Consider the following 21,606-nt stretch of genomic DNA (forward strand, 5'->3'; position numbering starts at 1 on the left):
TTCCTGGTAAATATTCAAATTGGATATGCCCATTAAGATCTGAGGTGCCACAGTGGAATGAGACTCAAATTTCAGAAATTACTTGGCAAAACTTTTTTTTTTTTTTTTTTAACTTCTGCAGAATGGTACACAACCAATAACTCAAGAGAAGCAAGCAGTTGCTTCAGGGTTTTGCTTTTTTTGTTTTGTTTTTTAATTTTACTTTATTGTAAAAGTGGTGTACGAAGGAGGAGTTACAGTTACATAAGTAAGGTAATGAGTACATTTCTTTTCAAACACTGTTACTCCCCTGCTTTTCCCCCCTTTCCCCTGCTTTTCCTCCTACCCTCTCTCTCCTGCCTGCCCCAGGTTTTGTCCCTTATGTGTCATTGCTCCGTATTTCAGTTAATCAGAAGTCAGGGTCACAGTATTATCACAGAACTATCAAACAAACCATATTAGATATCTTTGTTTGGTTCTTGATCTCAAAAGAAAAGCTTTCAGCATTGCACTACTAAATATGAAACTTGCTGTAGGTTTAGGATTTAATGAGTATGGCCGAACACACAGTACACAACATTGGACAGATGAGATCCACAGTAGTTTATTAACTGGATGGCCTTTACTCACAGTTCTGGAGAGGACATTACAGACAAGGCTCCCAGGAGTTACACTTTAGATAAAGTGAAGAAGAGAATCTGGGAGGTGATTCTTGCTTTCTTTATGCCAGTTCTGGGGTTTGAACTCAGCTTGAGCATTGTCCCTGAGCTTTTTCACTCAAGGCTAGTATTCTACCACTAAAGCCACAGCTCTACTTCCAGCTTTTTTTGTGTGGTTAATTGAAGATATGTGTCTCACGGATTTTTCCTTTTAGGGGAGACTTTGAATCCTGAGTAGCTGAGATTATAGAGTGAGCCTGTAATATTAGTGGTACTTATTTATTTTGCCAGTCCTGGGGCTTAAACTCAGGGCCTGGGTACTGTCCCTGGGCTTCTGTTGCTCAAGGCACACCCTATCACTTGAGCCACAGTGCCACTTCCAGCTTTTCTGTTTATGTGGTCCTGAGGAATTGCAAGCCCTCTGCCACTAAGCCACATTCCCAACCAAGTGATATTATTCTTTACACATCTTTTATGATTTGATTTGCTACTCTTTTTTTTCTTTCCCCTTGGTCTGGACATACCAGTTGCTTTAAATTTACTGATTCACTGAATGCTACATAGTTGGAGGAATGAGGCACCACTAACTATATTTCAAGACATTTGAAATAATTGTGAAACCAAAGAAGTGATTTATTTAATTTCTCATTTACATTTGTAGCACTGATAATCCTTTTGCCAGTAGTGGAGCTTGACCTCTGGGACTGTCCCTCAGCTCTTCAGCTCAAGGTTAGCACTCTACCACTTGAGCCACAGCACCACTTCCAGTTTTCTGGTGGTTAATTGGAGATAAGAGAATCATGGACTTAATTGCGTGGGCTGGCCTTGAACTGTGATCCTCAGATCTCAGCTTCCTGACTAGGATTACAGGCACAATCCGCCAGCACCAGGCTAGCATTGATAATCTTCTAATGTTGTACCTCTCAATTACTTTCAGATTATGGAAATGTACACTATTTCTGACCAGCAGATACAGGGACTATTGATAAAGAAATGCTCATGCAGTAAAATAATCCTTTATTTCACCTAGGAGCAAGGGGTGAATCTGACAGAGATAGTAATATCAGGAGGTGTACATTTCTATGCTCAGATTGTCCCCAGGGTAAATAAACAAAAGGGGCACAGTCCCAGGTAGATAACAATGTCCAAAAGTGCTAAGATAAACACTCTCATTTCTGTCTTTTGACAGGATTACTGCAGAAGGCCAGCCAGTCAGTCACCACAGGGCTCTAGGGTTCCCACATAAAAAAATACATCTTTATAAAGAAAACAATAGTACCCTAAATACAAAGGCAGATGGCTTCACACACAAAAATGATGTTAAACTTTACAATAAGAAGTATACCCATTAAAACTTGGCAAGATAACTTTTTTACCTATCAGGCAGTAGTTCAAAAATTTATCAACGTATTTTATTTGAGACTTTAAGAACTAGAATAGCATACATTTCTAATGAAGATATATATATAATTTTTAAAATATTGTAGGGCCTTTTATCATTTGACCCACTTGTAGAAATCTTTTTTTTTTTTTTTGGTCAGTCATGGGGCTTGAACTCTGGACGACCTGGGTGCTGTCCCTGACCTCTTCAGCTCAAGGCTAGCGCTCTACCACTTGAGTGCAGTGACACTTCTAGTTTTCTGAGTGAAATCTCAGATAAGAATCTCACAGACTTTCCTGCTGGGCTGGCTTTAAATAGAGATCATCAGATCTCAGCCTCCTGAGTAGCTAGGATTACAGGCATGAGCCACTGGCCCCTGGCTTTTAGAAATCCATTTTAAATATACATCTGCTGTTTATGAAGTGTCATGTAGACAGTATTCATTATGTTATTTGTAATAGCAAAAGATTAGAAATATCCATCAGAGGACATTTGCTGTATAACCATGATATGATACAATCTACACAATGTGAGGAAAGCAAAAGGTTAGGTTTATATTTACTGATAAGAATGAATATCAGGGGCTGGAATGGTGACTCAGTGGTAGAGTACTTACTTTGCATGCATGAGGCCCTGGGTTCGATTCCTCAGCACCACATAAGCAGAAAAAGCCAGAAGTGGCGCTGTGGCTCCAGTGGTAGAGTGCTAGCCTTGAGCTGAGGAGCTGAGGGACAGCGCCCAGGCCCAGAGTTCAGGCCCCATGACCGACAAGAAAAAAAAAAAATGACTATCAGAATAAACTTTAAGTAAACAAGAGTACCAAGACCATATATACTATGTCTACCTTTTCATGTAAGAAAAGAAAAATGTTTGTGTAAAGAAACTTATAGGAAAAGGAAAGGTCTAGGAAGAATAAATTTGAAAACAAGGTTTAATTGAAGTAAAGTAGCACTTGGAACTGAGTGATTTTTTTGAGCTCATGTAAGTGGTTTATGTATTTATAAGTAAGCTTCTATCAGCATTTTTACTTTTATGAAAAAGGGAAATCTAAACCTAAAAGTAAATGAACCTGTGAACCTAAAAAAAAAAAAATCTATCAAATTGGCAACATCACAGTATATTGTTGGTTTTCTTCTCAAGTCTGTCTGTTTTTAAACTAGAGAATCTTATTGAATCTTTAGTTTCTGCTGAGTTTAAGATTCTGGCCCACAGGTTCTTCTCACTTGGAAGATAGCACTGATTTCCTTTGTTGTTGCTGGGAAGATGTCGGCTATCCAGTTTTCATCTTTTTTATTTTCCTGAGAAGCCATCCATTTTCTTTGCTTTTAAGATATGTATAATACATCTTATTTTATTTTGGATTCACTCATTCTGAAAATGTTGTAGAATTTATTATTTTCTGCAGATTTCTTTGAGACTGATTAAAGACTTGTTACACATTCTCTATGTATATGCCTATTTTTGGATTCTATTCTGTTCTCTTATGTGCATTTCTAAATCTCATCTGAATACCACTCTTTTCTTTTTTTGCTGATACTAAGGATTGATCTTTGGACCTCAGAGCCTCACCCTTGTTTTTTTGTTTTTTTTTTTTGACGATTCTACTCTTCCCTCAGCCTCCCAAATACTGGCATGTTATAGGCTTGTATCACGATACCCAGCCCCTCCCTGTCTTCATTACTCTAGCTTTATACTAAGTCTTGGAATCACATAGCATAAATCCTTTAATTTGTTATTTTTCATAATTTTAGAATCAATTTGTCAATTTTTACAAAAGGCTGAGGAGATTTTAATTGGGATTAGAGTTTTGGAGAATTCAGCCATATTGAGTCTTCCAATCCAAGAACATTTTAAATGTATCTTTTAATTAGATCTGCATTAATTTTTGTTTTGTGGTTTTCACTATATAGGTCTGGCACATGCTTTGTTAAATTATCCCTATTTCATACAGTCTTTTGTGGATTCTTGAAGATTTTTTAACATGTACCGTATCATTGGCTGTGAATAGAGTTTTATGTCTTTTTCAATCCATTGGCATTTTTTAACTTGCTTTTTTGTATTCATCAAAATAGCTTTAAATAGGAATGAAGAGCATGGGCATCTTTGCTTCAACCATTGAGATAGATCCTTGGTCTTTTTGTTTGTTTTCTTGAGAATCTCCCTATGTACTTCAGGCTGCTTGAACTCATTCTTTATGTAGCCTGGTTGGCTTCAAATTCTGTATCTTTTTTCCTTAGTCTCCAATTGCTTGGATTATATGTGTGTTTGCCCAGCTCATGTAATTATCCTTTACATATATTTCTGTATTTGCCTTTCTAATATTTTGTTCATGATTAAAAAATATTTGTTCATGAGTTATTGATCTCTAATTATCTTTTAAAATTTTTAATTGTTATTACAAAGGTGATGTACAGAGGGGTTAAACTTACCTAAGTCAGGTAAAGTTGGATAATGTCACTCCTGTGCTCCCATATCATCCCCTGTATCATAGTTCAGTTTCAGCATAGTGTCCAGTGAGTGCCACTGCTGCATTTGTTCACCCTCTAATTGTCTGTCTTTATAGTGACTAGCTCTCATTTTAGTGCCATGCATGGTAATACTGGTCTCAAAAGTTGGAAAGTGTTTCTTTCTGGCTTTTCTAATAGAGTTTAGTTAGCAATGGTGTCTTCTTTCAGAATTTATTATAATTTAACAGTGGAGCCCTTTGGGTTTAGAGTTATCTTTGTGGAAAGGTTTTTAATTACAAATTCCATTTATTTTACTGACATAGACCTATGTAAGTTTTTTCCTTTTTTTCCAGATATTTGAGTAATTATTTGTCTAAGGATGAAGCCACTTAATCAAGTTGTTCATAATACTCCCTTACTACCTTTATATGATCTATGGCAGCTGAAGAAATGGCCCTACTTTTTATATTTCTGATTTTGGTAATTTTTCTTTCTGTGTTATTTTTATTGACTTGTTAAGAACTTGTTCTGGTTTCATTGATTTTTTTTCCTCCGCTCTGTTTTTCCATTTTCTTTTTTTTATTGATTTCTGCTCCTTACTGGTTTTTTCTTTCTTTAAACTTAATTTGCTCTTTACCTTGCTTCTTGAGATAGAAGCTTAAGTCAGATTTATAACCATTCTTTTTTTTGGGGTGGGGGAGAGTGTCCAGTCGTGACACCTGAACTCTGGGCCTGGGCGCTGTCCCTCAGCTCTTCAGCTCAAGGCTAGCGCTCTACCATTTGAGCCACAGCACCACTTCTGGTTTTTTTCTTTTTGCTTATGTGGTGCTGAGGAATCGAACCCAGGGCCTCATGCATGCAAGGCTAGCGCTCTACCACTGAGCCACCTTCCCAGCCCCAGATTTATAACTATTCTTAACAAATGAATTATGTAGAAGGAATTTGTATAATTCCCATATATTTGAGGATTTTCTAATTCTGTCTGTTATGATTTCTAAGTTAATTTCATTTTAGTCATGGAACATTGTATGTTTTTAGTTCTTCTAAAATATATTTTATTGTTTACAACATGTTTTATTTTCTGCTGACATTGCATGTTCCTTAAAGGTTGGTCAAGATCTTTGATTCAAGTCTTCTATATCACTTGATTTTTTTCAACTGGTATATTGATTATTGAGAAGACAGTGGAAATTGTCAATTATAATATGAATTTGTCTGTTTTTTCCTTTCTGTGTGTGTGTCTCACTGTGAAGTTCTGTTAATTAGGTTTATTTGCATATAGGATTATATCTTCTTGAAGAATTAACCCCTTTATCATTCAGCAGTGTTCTCTAGTGTGTGTCCTTGTTTGAAGTCTACTTTCTTTTTTTTTTTCTTTTTGTCAGTTGTGGCGCTTGAACTCTGGGTCTGGGCATTGTCCCTCAGCTCTTCAACTCAAGACTAGCGCTCTTATCACTTGAGCTACAGTGCCATTTCCAGTTTTCTGAGTGTTAATTGGAGATAAGAGTCTCACAGACTTTCTTGCCTGGGCTGGCTTTGAACTGCAGTCCTCAAATCTCAGCCTCCTGAGTAGCTAGGATTACAGGGGTGAGCTACCATGCCCGGCTTTTTTTCTTTTAATATTTATTTATTTATTTTGCCAGTCCCGGGGCTTGAACCCAGGGCCTGGGCACTGGCCTTACGCTGCTTCTTTTGCTCAAGGCTAGCACTCTACCACTTGAACTACGCCGCCACTTCTGGCTCTTTTTGTGGTACTGAGAAATTGAACCCAGGGCTTCAGACATGCTAGGCAAGCACTCTACCACTAAGCCACATTCCCAGCCTTGCTCATCATATCTTAAATTGCATTTTTAATCACTTGCTGAAGCCTAGTGAGACAGACTCAAACCACACATTTCATGAAATGGGTTTTTTATTCACAGATAGGCATCAGAACAGTAAAACTAAGCACACATTTGCAGACTAGTCCACCTAAGGATTAGGAAAACTCAGCCTAGGTTAGATATTGTCTTTGTACTGCAGGTACAAAGGGGCAGGTAGCAGCTTCTCTCTTGGGTTTTAAAACCCAGGATCAGCAGTTCCTCTTGGTGGTGGCAGAATTAGCCCTGGCAGAGGAGTCCACGTCAAGAGAAAAAAAAACAGAAAACAAAAAACCCAGTGTCAGCATGATCCACTGGTATAAAATATTGAAGAACAACCTGTTTGTGAGGGAGACAGGAGAAAATGGGATGTTACTACCAACTCCTACGTATCTCAAGGTACTCATCACTCACTAGCACATTCTACAGTTATTCTTGAGAAAATGTAAGAAAGTCTGAGAACCAACTCTGTCCGAAACCATTTGGAGTATTGCCATTGCCATGAGCATAAATCTCATTCAACTCTTCAGCTCAAGGCTAGCTCTCTACCACTTAAGCCACAGCACCTCTTCCAGCTTTTTCTGCCTGTGGTGCTGAGGAATTGAACCCAGGGCCTCATGCATGTGAGGCAAGCACTCCACCTTCCCAGCCTCTTTTTGTTAGAATGTGTATTTACCCATACTATTTCTCTTTAACCTCTCTGTGTATATTTAAAAGTAGGTTTCTAGGCTAGTTGTGTAATTTAGGTGTAAACCACTTGCCTAGCATGTGTGACACTCTGGATTAGATACCCAACATCTCAAAAATAAGAATGTAAGGAGGTTTCTCATAGCTAACATTTACTTGAACATTTACTTGGCTCCTTTGTTATGCAGTCATGATCTACATAACATTTTGGTCAATGAAAGACCGAAAACAATGGCAGTTTCTAAAGTTATGTAATGATTTTGCAACTATCTTAGTTTTTATAAGTATACCCTATGATTCCACAATGACAAAGCTCTAATGACACATTTCTGACAACATACTATTGTTGCTAAGAGATGTACATACAGCATGTATAAAAGGACCTTGCCAAAGCACTGATTTGTATCTTATGAATTTTCTCCTTTTTCTAAATTGTGTATATGTGTGAGAAAGAAAGAGGATACATAGAAACAGATACAGAGAAACAGACAGATGCAATAGACGCTAAGAAATCCATCTCATGGTTTGATTCTTTAACTCATTTTCTTCTTTCTTTTTTGTCCATCCTGGGTGGAGCTTGAACTCAGGGCCTGGGTGCTGTCCTTGAGTTCTTCCGCTCAAGGCGCTCTACCACTTTGAGCCACAGTGCCACTTCAGTTTTTGAGTGGTTAATTGGAGGTAAGAGTCTCTTGGAGTTTTCTTGTTCCGGCTATCTTCAAACCATGATCCTCAGATCTCAGCCTCATGAGTATTTAACTCTTATGGCTGTGATCCATCCCACAATTTTTATTGATTTGTAGAACTGCACAACTAAAGAGGGGCTAACCAATCCTAAGTCCTGTAGAGGTTTAGAAACTAAAACTTTACAAAAAAAGGAATTAGCAGATCATTGTCATATAGCAAAACCCTAAAGCTTATAACATTTGATTTGTAGGAAAAAGAATAAAAGTGCATGCTAGTTAGTTCATTTTGAATCCAGTTACTTTTTAAGGGTGTAATTAGTGAGCTATCATTAATTTCCTACAGCAGTTATGTTTTATGACCTTATAATTAGATCCAAACAGGCTTTGTAATTCCACTCAACACAGAAACTTAAATTTAGAAGGGTAATGAACATATATAATCAACAGCTCTTTTCCTTTAAAATGCAGGCAGTGTTAGTTCCAACTTAATAAACAGTTGGTTTCCTTGTTTAGTTTGTTTCCAGCACATATTCTGAATTCCAACTGTTTGGTAAGAGAAACCATTTATAGCGTCTGCTTTACTATTTTTCTTTAAAGTTTACACCCTGCTTTCCTGTCTGATTTCAGATTTTTCCCTTTTCAAAAAGGGGAGTTGTCTAAGTCTCCATGGCAGTTCCGCCTTTTTCTAGGATAGTATGGGGAAGGATAGCTTCCCCCAACTCGGGCTCTAATGTGTTTGCTGTGTAAAGTTTAGTTTTTCATTTTTGTTTGTTTTTGTACTGAAAGGTACACTTACGGTTTGAGAATGAAGTTCAGGTAGATGTGCAAGTTTGAGAATCACTGACTTTTTTACTTTGTTGTTCCTTCTTAGGTGGTGGTATATCTATGACTCTGAATTTATTTAAAGCATTGGTAAATCAATCTTGGAGGAGGGAGTCCAGTAGATGAGGTCATGCTAGTCCTTTTGGAAAAAGTCAACTCTTATCATCTGATTTTAGTTAAAGGGTACAGGACTTAATATACAGAAATCTGTATTGACCCAGATTATAGAGCCTTCATATGCATTTATTCATATCATTGCCACAACAATCCTGCCTCAAAATTGTTCTAATGACTGTGAAATATTTACTAGAACACAGCAAGGTTTCAAATGTGGTTTTAACCATTGTTTTGATTGTTATGTGTTACTGTTTTACAGAACAGACTCAAAAGATTATGTCAATATTGTAAGCAATAAGACTAATCTAGGTCTGTAAAACATGAGGGTTTTTGGTCTTGTTTTGTCCTGTCTTTTCTTGTTGTTACGTTTTGTTTTTTGTGCTGGGGAGTTTGCATATGTTCTATCACTGAGATAAACCCTGAACCAACCTGTGTTTTTATTTAAATTTTGCCTCTAGAAATCTGTACCAGATAGGACATGAGAGAGGATTCAAAGCCCGGATTTGCTGTTTGGTATATGTGCCCATTGGCAGTTCATGGCAACACTTTCCTCACCGGAGCTGAAATGCTATGAGGGTGACTGATTTTAGACTCTTCGAGTCTCAGTGCGAGGGCACACTAACTAGCAAGTCTTCAGCTTATGCTTCTGTTTTGGGTCTTAAAAGCTATTTAATTCGGGAAAGCTAGACTTAATATTTAAGGAGACCTGCTTCTCCCATCCTCTCTGCTAAGCGTAGCCACTAAAATATTAAACAATTTATTTGGGTTTGACCCTTTTGTTTTGTTTTGTAGTACTGGGGATCAAATCTACTCAGAACCCTTGTACATGCTAAGAAAGTGCTCTGCCAACTAAGCTACACCACCAACCCCTATTATGAAATGTAATGAGATACAATGTGTGTTCTTCTGGAACTTGTTTTCCATTTAAAATGTTTTTTTTTCTTTTTTGGTAGTTTTCAGTCATGATATTTGTTCTTTTGTGGTTTTTTTTTTTTTTTTTTTCAATCATGAGACTTGAACTCAGCTAAGGCCCGCGCTCAGTCCCTGAGCTCCTTTTTGCTCAAGGCTAGCACTCTACCACTTGAGCCGCAGTAGCACTTCCAGCTTTTTCTGTCATTAATTGGAGGTAAGAGTCTCATGGACTTACCTGCCTAGACTGGCTTCAAACCTCAATCCTCAGATCTCAGCCTCCTGAGTAGCGAGGATTGCAGCGTGAGCCACTGGCATCCAGCTTTTGAGGGCTTTTATAGAAAATACTGTCATGAACGTTGTTGTTTTCTTTTTGTTTGTTTGTTTTGGTTGGTCATGGGTCCTGAACTCTGGGCCTGAGCACTGTCCCTCAGCTCTTCAGCTCAAGGCTAGCACTCTACCACTGGAGCCACAGCGCCACTTCTGGCCTTTTCTGCTTATGTGGTGCTGAGGAATCGAACCTAGGGCCTCATGCATGCATGGCAAGCACTCTACCACTGAGCCACCTTCCCAACCCCTGTCATGAACATTTTTGAATGTGTTTCTTTATGCTGAAATGTAAGGTTCTTCGTGGTGATTCTCACAGGATATATGCATTATTCTGAGATTCAAAAAACATACTGAGCACTATGTGCAAGGTATATTTGTACACTTTGGAATATTAGTGAGCAGATAAAAACTTCTGACATTGAGTGTATAGTCTACTTGGGATAACCAAGTGGTCAAGCAGTAAATATAAATACCTAAAATAGAAAGATTAAATAAAATACCAGGGAAAAAATAGAGTAGGATAAGGAAAGGCAAGTTTCTTCAAAGGTGACATTTTGAAACAGACTTTATAGAAGCTATGTACTTTTTTTAAAGTTTTCAACCTACTTAAATAACAAATGGAAATAAACATAGCTACTAAAACACACAGTGATGAATAATTAAAAAATTTTAAGGTCCACCATTATTAAAGAGTTATTTTTCTAATTCAGATTTTAATTGTTCCAGATTCTGGAAAGATATATTCTAAATGTTGTTCTTCTGATTTGTGTAAAGAAACTACAAATATACTCAGACTTGAAAGGGTGAAAATTATATTTTCTCATTAACTTTATGAGGAAGAAAGTATTATCAAGGTAGGGTTTACTTGGATTTAAGTTGATTTAGAATGTGAATTCATGACCACTCCAAGTAAGATTCTTTTATAATTCACTAATGTCCTATCAGTGATACTGTTGTGCTCCGTTAACCTATGGCTTTTGAACATGCTTTTGTAAAGTACAGTAGGACATGGCATTGATTCTCGTTAGCTGGTTGTAAGTTCATATTTCAGCTCCAATAATCTTTGGCCTTGGTCAAGTTAGTCATATTCCTTGGTCTGTTTCTTCTGCATCTGTGTCATAATGATAAATTGATATAAAGAAAGCACCAAGTTTTGTGCATTTGAAAACTCTTTCATGAGAGATTGTAGAGATTCCGTCATTTACCCAATTTAAGTCTTAAGTAACAATATTACAATATCAAAACCAAGAAATTCACTTCAGACAATAATGCTATAGTTCTGTATCACCCTCACATTTGTAGATTTGTCTACCCACTTATGCAAAATAACCCCGCTTTAAAGGAGGTAGTTTTTTTTCTGAATCAAATATGAGTGATTAAAGCCAGGGACAGAGATTCAGGTTACTTTGAATTATATGCTCTGAAATGAAAGAAAATTAGAAGCCAGGCACTGGTGAGTCACACCTATAATCCTAGCTATTCAGGATGCTGAGATCTGAGGTGGTTCAAAGTCAGCCCAGACAGGAAAGTCCATGAAACTACTCAGAAAAAGCCAGAAGTGGCACTGTGGCTCAAGTGATAGAGTGCTAGCCTTGAGCAAAGAGAGGCTTATGGACAGAGCCCAGGCCCTGAGTTCAAACCCCAGGACCAGAAAAAAAAAAGGCAAACTTAAAAGTCCATAATCCAAATAAATTAATGAGGACATTTGGTAGAGTGCTGGAAAATATTCTCTATAAATTCCAGAAGTTGCCAAGCACCAGTGGCTGCTGATACTTGTAATCATACCTACTCCAGAAGCTGAGATTTGAGGATTATGGTTTGAGACTTGAGGATCAGTAAAGTCCATAAGACTCTTATCTCCAACTAACCTCCAGAAAGCCAGAAGTAGATCTGTGGTAGAGTGCTAGCTTTACACACAAAAGCACAGAAACAGCCACCAGAACCTGCATTGAAGCTTCTGAATCAGACCCCCCCCCCCCCACCCCCACCCCCCCACACACACAAAATGTCCAGATGTTAGAGCATTAATAGCTTTTAGAATTGGCAATCTGCTTTTCATCATACTGTGTAGCAAACAAGCTTAACAGTATATCCTGAGAGGTTTACCCTAATAGTCATGAAAAATTTGGTCACATAAAAGGTTCAAAGTATATGGCTACTTTTATGAATGCCTAAGGTAGACCCAGATGATTTTGGCTCCAATCATGCAACATTCCATCTCTCCATGATGTTCTACTTAGTTGAGATCAAATAGTCTGCAGTATCTTTAATAATTCAGAATAATAATTCATCTTCACATCACCATGCCAATATTCTGTCACCACAAGAGCTTTCCTTTCCACCTTCTCCCTCCCACCCCCGTTGATAATTCCTTCCAACTTTGTCCTGTTACCTGTTAAGTCTTGTCATTTTACTAAAATGTATAAGTGAAGTCTTTTGCAAGGGACCTTTAAAAATTGGCTTTTTTCCATTCAGACTGATGCTCCCAAGATCCATCCAGTTAATGAATATGGTTATCATTGCTGATTAATATTTTGGTTTTTTTATGTTTGGTTTTGGTTTTGGTTTTTGTCTGTCATGGGGCTTGAACTCTGGATCTGTGTGTTGTCCTTCAGCTCTTCAGCTCAAGGGTAGTAGTGCCACAGAGCTACTTCTGATTTTCTAGTGGTTTATTGGAGATGAGTTTCACGCTTTTCCGCCCAGGCTGGCTTTGAACCTCGAACCTCAGATCTCAGCCTCCTGAGTAGCTAGGATTACCGGCATGAGCCATGGGCTTCTGACCACTGATTAATATTTCTTGGTATAGATATACCTGGTTTTTAATTATGAACATTTTCAGGACTTAAGTATATTTCTCTGGAATACTCAGGAATGCACTTGCTGAGTTATATGGCAAACTTATGTATTAAACTGTTAAAGCAGCAGCTGTTTGACTTTTTTTTTTTTGGCAGTTTGTAAGAAACACAGTTTGTTCACATTTTTGCCTGTTTGATTATTACCCTCATTTAAAAAAAAATTTTTTTAACTGTTCTAATAAGTATGTAGTGATATTTTACTGTGGTCATAGTTACATTAGTTTATTTGCCACAGTGAAATATCTCATGTCTTTTGCCCATTGCCCATTATTTTTGCTGTTGCATTGTGAGATTCTTTGTATAATATAAACCTGATCCTTTGTCAAGCAGAAAATTTGCAGATATACTTTTGTAGAGCAAAAAAGTTATTAATTTTGATGATCAGGTTCTCTAATATTTTTTATTGATTGTATTTTTTGTTATGTTTAAGAACACTTCCCCACAATTTTCTTCTAATTGTTTTGTAATTCCATAGTTTACATTTAAATCTGATGTACATTAAGTTAAACTTGTATGAAGTATGACATTTCGGTTAGGTTCAGCTTTTTACCCTAGGACTACCCAGGTACAATTTATTGAAAAGACTTTCTTCCATTAAATTGCCTTCACATTCTGTCAAAAACCAGCTTGGTTTACTTATGAGTTTCTTTGGGGGGTTTTCTATTCTGCCCCATTTATTTTTGTGTCCTCCCCAGTATCCCTCTGTCTCAATTATTATGTCAAAAATTGGATGTTGTGATTATTGTCACTTTTTTTTTCAAAATTGATTTAGCAATTCTAATGCCGTTTTCCTTTCTATAGAAAATATTTAACCTGTCTACAAGTACAAAAAGTCTTGTTGGGATTTTGATGGGAATGTATCAGCCAATAGATCAATTTGTGGGAAATTGACTTCTGTGTTGAGTCTTCAATTTGTGGATACTTTTATACTTGTCAATATAAAGATACTTTGCAGTTCTACCAACCATTTGTTGGAAATACTGGTATGAGTCTGTTTCAGGTTTTCTATTCTGTTCTGTCTGTTGTCAGTAACACATACTCCTGATTATTCTAACTATAGTCATCTTTCATTATCTGGGGCGATAAGTTCCAGTCATTTAGCAAAATCCAAAGATGGTCAAGTCTCGTATTAAATGGCATAGTATTTCCATGTAGCCTTCAATCATCCTTCCTTAATATTTAAATAATAATCTCTAGAATATTTGTACTAACCAGTACAGTATACTATGCTATGCTATACTATACTATATTTTCTTAGGGATTAATAGCCCAAAATATCTGTAAATGTCTAGTACTGATGCAATATTTCATATGCACATATTGGGATCACACATCCTCTGTCCAGGACACACCTCCAATGACCTTGTGACCTTCCACAAGGCATCTCAACAGACCCTTTGCTTAAATTCCACCTTAACAACTGTTAGGTTTGTGGTTAAATCTCATTTATTAGGTGAGTGGCCTATGTTTAGGGAGCATTGACATTTTTGCCATTGTGAACATGAAGATGTCTTCATTATTTTTTTTTTCGGTCATGGGGCCTGAACTCTGGGCTTAGGCACTGTCCCTCAGCTCTTCAACTCAAGGCTAGTGCTCTACTACTTAAGCCACAGGGCCATTTCCGGCTTTTTCTGCTTATGAGGTACTGAGGAATTGAACCCAGGGCCTCATGCATGCTAGGTAAGCACTCTACCACTGAGCCACCTTCCCAGCCCAATTTTTAATGTCTTTCAATGTAATAACTTTTAAAATAATTTCAAATCTTTAAACTTTTTTTTTAGTTTTGTTTTTTGCTTATTTATTCTTCTGTATCAGGCTTGAATTCAGGCTAAAGACCTCTTTCCATTGGCTTTTTTGCTCATGGCTAGCACTCTGCCTCATGAGTCACATTTCCATTTCTGGCTTTTTGATGGTTAATTGGAGATGAGAATCTCAGATTTGTCTGCCCAAACTGATTTCAAACAGTGATGCTCAGATGTCAGCCTCCTGAGTGTCTAGGATTACAGGTGTAAACCACAAGCACCTGGCATGGTTTAATTAAAAATTTTGTTTGTTGTTTTATACATATAAAATTGATGTTTGGATTACTTTGTGTTTGTTCTTAATGCATTTCATTTAAAAATTCCTTGTTTGTAAAATCCTATCATTCTCTACATTCCTGTTTGAAAACCAATGCTAAAGAAGTCATTGAACAGTAAAACCAGTAGCGAGGGGGATATTTACTTGGAGAGAGAACATGACATTTAAGATGGGGAGGATTTATGGGCTGAAAGTGTGGCTTAAAGTGCTAGGCACTTGCCTAGCACGTGCAAGTAAGCAAGTATAATTTTAAAAACATGGAAATCATTAGAAACGGATTACATTTTAGAAGACATGTACTGGTTTAATACTCAGTGTATTTGCATTAAAACTTAGAATGCAGTTTTGTCTTCCCCAGTTGGAGTTATCCGATGTCCAGTGTGCAGCCAAGAATGTGCAGAGAGACACATCATAGATAATTTTTTCGTGAAGGACACTACTGAGGTTCCCAGCAGTACAGTAGAAAAATCTAATCAGGTAAGTATATAAATCTCAAGCTTCTGTGCATTATGATGCAGCCAAAAATACTGAAGGATTCTGCCTAACAGGAGCTACTTTAGACCTTTCATCTTGGTGTAGTAAGCAATAATGAATAATTCAACTAGGAAATCAAACACTACAGAGCAGAAGCCCCTGGTTCCATCTCCCATGTCCTGGCTTCCTCAGCCATTGAGAAACACTATTGTATATTCAGCATTATTTCATTTCATTGTACTCAGTTACCATGTATTAATTTTTTTTTTAAAGAAAGTCTTTTTGGCCGAGTGTAGTGGCACGTGGCATATGCCTGAGATATCAACAGTTGGGAGATTAAAGCCAGCCTTGCCCCGGTCAAGAGCAGCCTGGAAATCCCAGGCCAGCCAGGGCTACATGATACGACCCCGCCTTTTACAAAAACCCATATAATAATGGTAATAATGGTATTACTTGGAAAGCTTTATTTGGCAATATTGTACAAGCTCTTTGATTTAGATACCCCATGGTATCTTTCTTTTCTACTTCTTTTTTTTTTTTTTTTTTGGTCGGTCGTGGGGCTTGAACTCTGGGCCTGGGCGCTGTCCCTCAGCTCTTCAGCTCAAGGCAAGCGCTCTACCACTTGAGCTACAGCGCCACTTCCGGTTTTCTGGTGGTTTATTGGAGATAGGAGTCTCATGGTCTCTCCTGCCTGGGCTGGCTTTGAACCGCGATCCTCAGATCTCAGCCTCCTGAGTAGCTAGGATTACAGGCGTGAGCCACCAGCGCCTGGCTTTCTTTTCTACTTCTATAACCCACACTACAAATACTTGTTTTTTGTGAGGTTTTGTTTGTTGATTTCTTTTTGTGGAGAGAGGGTGTAGTACCAGGGCTTGAACTCAGGACATTGTGCTTGCTAAGCTGAGTTAGTTTTGAGATAGAGAGATGGAGTTTAGTAAATGTTTCTGCCTGACATATCCCTGATCCTCTAGATCTTGACTTTTCTAAAGTAGCTTAGAGATGTGGACCCCCAGTGCCTTGGCATACCCTACCAATTTTCTTTTTGTAAAGCTGATGTGTAGAGGAGTTGCTGTTGCACAAGTCAGGTAATGTGTGTATTTCCTTTGTACAGTGTCACTTCCTCTTTCATTCTGTTTTTCACCACCTTCTTGAGTCACATCCTCAGCCTTTTCTTCTTTTTTTTTTCTTTCATCGTTGGTTTTTTTTGTTTTGTTTTGTTTTGTTTTTTCATAATTTAGTGCTTGTCCTGGGGCTTGAACTCAAGGCTTCTGCCCCTTTCCTGAGTTTTTTTGCTCAAGGCTTGTGTTCTGCCACTTGAGCCACAGCTCCACTTCTGGCTTTATACTGGTTAATTGAAGGGAAGAGTCCTGCTTTTAACTGGCTTTGAGCCATGATCTCAGCCTCCTGAGTAGCTAGCATTACAGGCAGGAGCCACCAGTGCCCAACTATTTAAGAATGATGGCCTAGTTTGCCTTTCGAAATAGGATCTCTCATACCTTTATTTGCCTGGGCTGGCTTCCAGCTGAGATCCCCATATCTAGTGCTAGGATTACTGCCATCAGCCATTGTGCCCAGCCTTGTTTTGTTTACTTTTGACATGAGATCACTAACTGACTTGGCCTCAAATTCCTGAGGGCTGGGATTATGGGCATGCACCACCATGCCTGGTTTTGTTATATGGCGGGAAAACAGAGAAGCCACATTTTGAGAGGTAGAATTGGGAGAGTCTATTAGAAGGCCATTGAATGCAGGCAGATTCCTGTTACAAAGGCCCACAGCCCACAAACATACTTACCACTGTTAGAAAACTGAGAGCAGGAAAGGAAAGAAGAAACAGAAAAACAATGCCAACAAACCAGATCAACCTCAAAGGAGAGCTAAAGTAGGACACCATGGTGACCAGAGAAGCAGCAGGAGACAGGACGTGGAGCATGGCATACCGACAGCTGAGCTGGTCTGGGCCTAAATAGGGTCAGGTCAGGGGGCAAGGTCACAGGAAGCTTGAGAGTTCACCACCCTAGACCTGCAGGTCCAATAACATATTGTCCAAGTCCCCACCCCTGCCTCTAGCCATTCAGGCACACCTATCACCTGGGAGGTGGGACTTCCCTGCCTCCATCATGAAGACAAGATGGTGCCAATTAGACCTAATTTCCCATCATCCATCACGTGGCCATGATGGTACCAGTTCGATTCATCTACTTCAGTTTACCATATTGAACATTTCTATTTTCTTCTTAAATCTAGACATCAGGCTGCTGTGGATAACTTGTAACAGTCTAGTAGGTGTTAGTATTTGCCAAGTATAGTGTATTGGTCTACTTGTGGATTTGTGGATGACTCTTCCAGGCAGTTCCTCAGATTTAGAACTGAAGACCTACTAAGGTACTAAATCTGGTTAAATACTGTTTAGCTAGTTATCACCTGATTAGGAAATGTTTAATAGCTATACTAATCTTAAATTTGTTATTAGGACACATGGCTAATTTCTGTGCTCTTTGTTTTATTTTCAGTTTTTATTTTTGGGAAAAACCACAGGAATTTAGGGTTCACTTTGTAAGTGAACAATAGCCACTTCTCATTAAAATTCTTCAAAAGCATCCACAATTCTTTCTAATGTGGAAAGGCCACATTAAAGCCCACACCAGGCCTTTTTGGAGGGGATAAACTTTCTAATTGTTATGAAATCAGCTTTAAATAATAGAAATTAATTAGTCTGGTAGCTCAGCAATAGATTGTGTATATGAGCATTTAGGAGTCTCACACACACACACACACACACACACAGAATGCTTATCAATCATCATTATGTTGTTCAGTTTTCTAGGCCTTTTAGGAAAATAATGAAGTCTTTTTATTAAATTAATTAAAATGTAAGTATATATTGATATTTTTAGTCAAATTTAGACTTGTAGGAGTTTATTTTTTTGCTTATGTTTATATCTTTACTATATTATAAATCTTTGTGCTTATCTTGGGGATTCAACTCAGGGCTTGAGTGCTGTCCCTGAGCTTCTTTTGTTCAATGCTAGCCCTCTACCGCTTGAACCATAGTACCACTTCTGGCTTTTTCTGAGTTGTTTTGAAGCCAGCTCGGCTGGCTTCAAACCCTGATTACGAGATTACAGGCATGAACCACCAGCACACAGCATAGAAATCTTAGTTCTTAACTACACTGGCAATAATTACTTTCCAAAAAAAAGAACACATTATATATTTTAGGTTATATTTTTATGCAATTGGCAGTTGTTTAAATCCTTAAAATCCTCAGATGTTTTCTGAAAAGATAAAAAAGAATAAAGTATCAGAGTTAGCAACATTGGGAGGCAACTGAAGAAATATGGGCAGGAAGTTGATATTAAATTTAGAGGCCCAGCATGGTGGCACAGACCACAATTTCAGCTGATTGGGAGGCAGAAGGCCTCAGCCAGAGGTCTGAAGCTGACTTTGGCAAGAAAATAAGGCCTATCTAAAAAAAATAAAGCAAAAAGGCTTGAAGGTGTAGTCTAGTGGTAGAGATTCTTGAGTTCAAACCCTAATACTGACCCCTCCCACTTCCTGCCCAGAAAAAAAAGTTATGGACTAAGGGGATATGTAGTTCAGTGATAAGAGAATTTGTTCTAACATCACAAGGCCAAGAGTTCCATCCCCAGCACCTCATGAGGATGAAGAAACTTAACTTTAAATTAAAAAGTTAAGTTGTCATACAGGTCTTGAGCTCAAACATCTAAAGAGGAAGTGCCATTGGCTGGTGCTGGAGTCTGAATGCTCAGACCAGAGCTGTTTCAGTAAGAAGGAAGTGCTCCAGTTGGGCTAGAACAGCCTTGTTTGGAGCAATATTTATAGAAGTTCTTGAACTCACAAAGGTCAAGTTCTTCCTTGAACTGCACTTCCTTCCTGCACTATCCATTGTAATGTACAAATGTGGCTTACAGAATATGAGTGTGTGGTAAGTAGTTTAAGCTAAGGGGAAATTATAGTGGTTGAAACAAAACAAAAGTCAAGAAAGACAACAATTGCTAAATATGTGTGCCAGAAGATACTCAATCGAGTCATCATGTTTTAAAGTTACTGTAATACCTTTCTGTGTGTGGTTAAACGACCTACTTGGTAGCTAGCTTCATTTGTTTCATCTTAGTTTTGATGTTTAGGGATTTAAATTTTTTAAACTTATGTTTTAAAACTATATATACCTACATATAAAACACCCACAGACTTTTCAAAAGCAGAATCTATAAAGCAGGGTATATTCACAGAACTTTCTTTTTTTTAATCTGAAGGATTTAACTCTCCCCTCTGGGCCATCTTTTTATGTATCTGAAGACATGAGTAGGAAGGATTGATTCCCACCTTATTTTCGAAAGTCAAGCAGAACACCAGATATGCACTCACGTGCTTGACCGTGTGCTTAACCAAAGACAGGTCATTCCAACGTTGGCTTAGCTAAAAATTCCCTCACCCCCATTTAGTGTGTGTGCCAGTTTTAGAGCTTGAACTCAGGGCCTAGTCACTGTTCTTTAACTTCTTTATTCATACCTTGTGTTCTACTGTTTGAGCCACAGCTCCACTTCTGGCTTTTTGGTGGTCTGGCTTTGAACTTTAGTCTTCAGATCTCACCCTCCTGAGTATCTGATTGCAGACAAATGTGAGCCACTCACATTTGTACTCAGCAAATCATCCCCTTTATCCCTTCACTCTTAAATAAGCACTATGCTTTACATATTCATTTTTTACCTATTTGTCTCTTAAATCATTTCATATAGTAGATAGAGATCTCTCTTGAGCAATGTAAATAAACATTCCTTTAGCTAGATGAGAGTTGAAGATGAGAGAGGCACTTGAGATTAGTCCCCAGAAATAACAGAAATCTAGATTGGAGGAAGGGAACCAAAAGGGTACTGAGGGGAAACTAGGATAGTCAGGTGTCAAGAACCAAAGTAATTACCAGAAAGCACAGGTCCGCAGTATCAAAACAATGTCAGCAAAGTTTAAGGTGATAAGAGCTAAGAAAAAGAGGATTTCAATTCATAGAAATGTTAATCCAGATATCTGAAATTTGGCAACCTCTATATGAGGACAGTTTTGTGTGGTGTTTTTTTTTTAAATAAAACTTTTAAGATAATGAGAACTGCTTATATGTTTTCTAACCTTAATATCTACACTTAGAATGGCCCCACCATCCACCTGGCTTCACAAACTAGAAATCCATGGGCTGTCTCTTCACCTCCCATACCCAGTGCATCATCCCAGCCAAATTTACTTCTAAATCTTCCTCACCATTGCTTCTACCAAGCCTCACAGAAACCACTGAAAAACATTTTTCTTCCTCTTTATGCAGAAATCCTTGTCCTTATCTCTAATGCATGCTTCACATTTCATCAAGTGAGGCTGTGCCACTGTTGTGCCTAAAAGTTGCCAGCATTGTCTTGTGACTGCATGTCTTGCCACAGCTCCTCCTCTTGCCAGCCTCCCCTGGATGGCTGCACTTTAGCCATACCTACCTTTTTTCCAGTTCTTTCAACCTGTCACACACTCTCCTTGCCTGCAGTTTGTTATTTATTCTCCACTGTTTCTAGAAAGCATTTTATCTAAGAGTTGTTGATTCACCTTTCATATGTTGGTGTGCTGATGTAGGATCTTTTAGAAAGAGCCTTTCCCTCTTCCTGCTTGCCCAGCTTTCTCTTCCCATTACATACATTTCTCAACCCTGCCCAAGACCACCCAGGCTAGTTGGTGGGGGAACTGAGATTGGAGCCTGTTCTCCATCTACAAGACGGTAGGTACCATCATAATCAGAGACTGCTTGGTTTCCCCTGATTATTGTGTTCTCCATACCTTGTGCCTGGAATTTAGTAGCTTAAACTAATGTGAAAATGTACTTGCAATCATTCTTACCTGTGCATAATTATTCCATTTTACATGCATATAATTTGACAAAAACTTCCCAGAGCTGGTAAGAGGAAAACTGAGAGTCCAGCATAATTAGCATGTCATTTAGGTCTGACTGTGGTGTGACCAGCTTTTTACTTTTCTCAGCAATCTATATGACCAATTCCTTTCCTCACTAGGTGTGTACAAGCTGTGAGGACAATGCTGAAGCTAATGGGTTTTGTGTAGAGTGTGTTGAGTGGCTCTGCAAGACTTGCATTAGAGCCCATCAGAGGGTGAAGTTCACCAAAGACCACACAGTTAGACAGAAAGAGGAAGTATCTCCAGGTAATCCATCAATTCGTCTCTTTTCTCTCCCCCTTTATTTTCTATTTTCTTTATTAAGTTGATATAAGCATTAAATATACTCTTGTATGTATAAAGTATCAGTATTATG

At 38.1% G+C, this 21,606-nt stretch overlaps 1 protein-coding gene across 2 annotated transcripts in view; it reads left to right on the forward strand.

Annotated features, from left to right (window-relative positions):
* Trim24 (tripartite motif containing 24) overlaps nucleotides 1–21,606 on the forward strand; it is a 92,042-nt gene that overhangs the window by 22,040 nt on the left and 48,396 nt on the right. For both annotated transcript variants that reach the window (XM_042677136.1, XM_042677137.1), the window contains exons 2-3: nucleotides 15,166–15,284; nucleotides 21,350–21,497. In XM_042677136.1, the coding sequence (XP_042533070.1) occupies nucleotides 15,166–15,284; nucleotides 21,350–21,497 (267 nt within the window). The remainder of the gene's footprint in view (nucleotides 1–15,165; nucleotides 15,285–21,349; nucleotides 21,498–21,606) is intronic.

The sequence above is a fragment of the Dipodomys spectabilis genome, unplaced genomic scaffold (assembly GCF_019054845.1).
Source record: "Dipodomys spectabilis isolate Male_0828 unplaced genomic scaffold, ASM1905484v1 ptg000034l, whole genome shotgun sequence".
NCBI lineage: Eukaryota > Metazoa > Chordata > Mammalia > Rodentia > Heteromyidae > Dipodomys > Dipodomys spectabilis.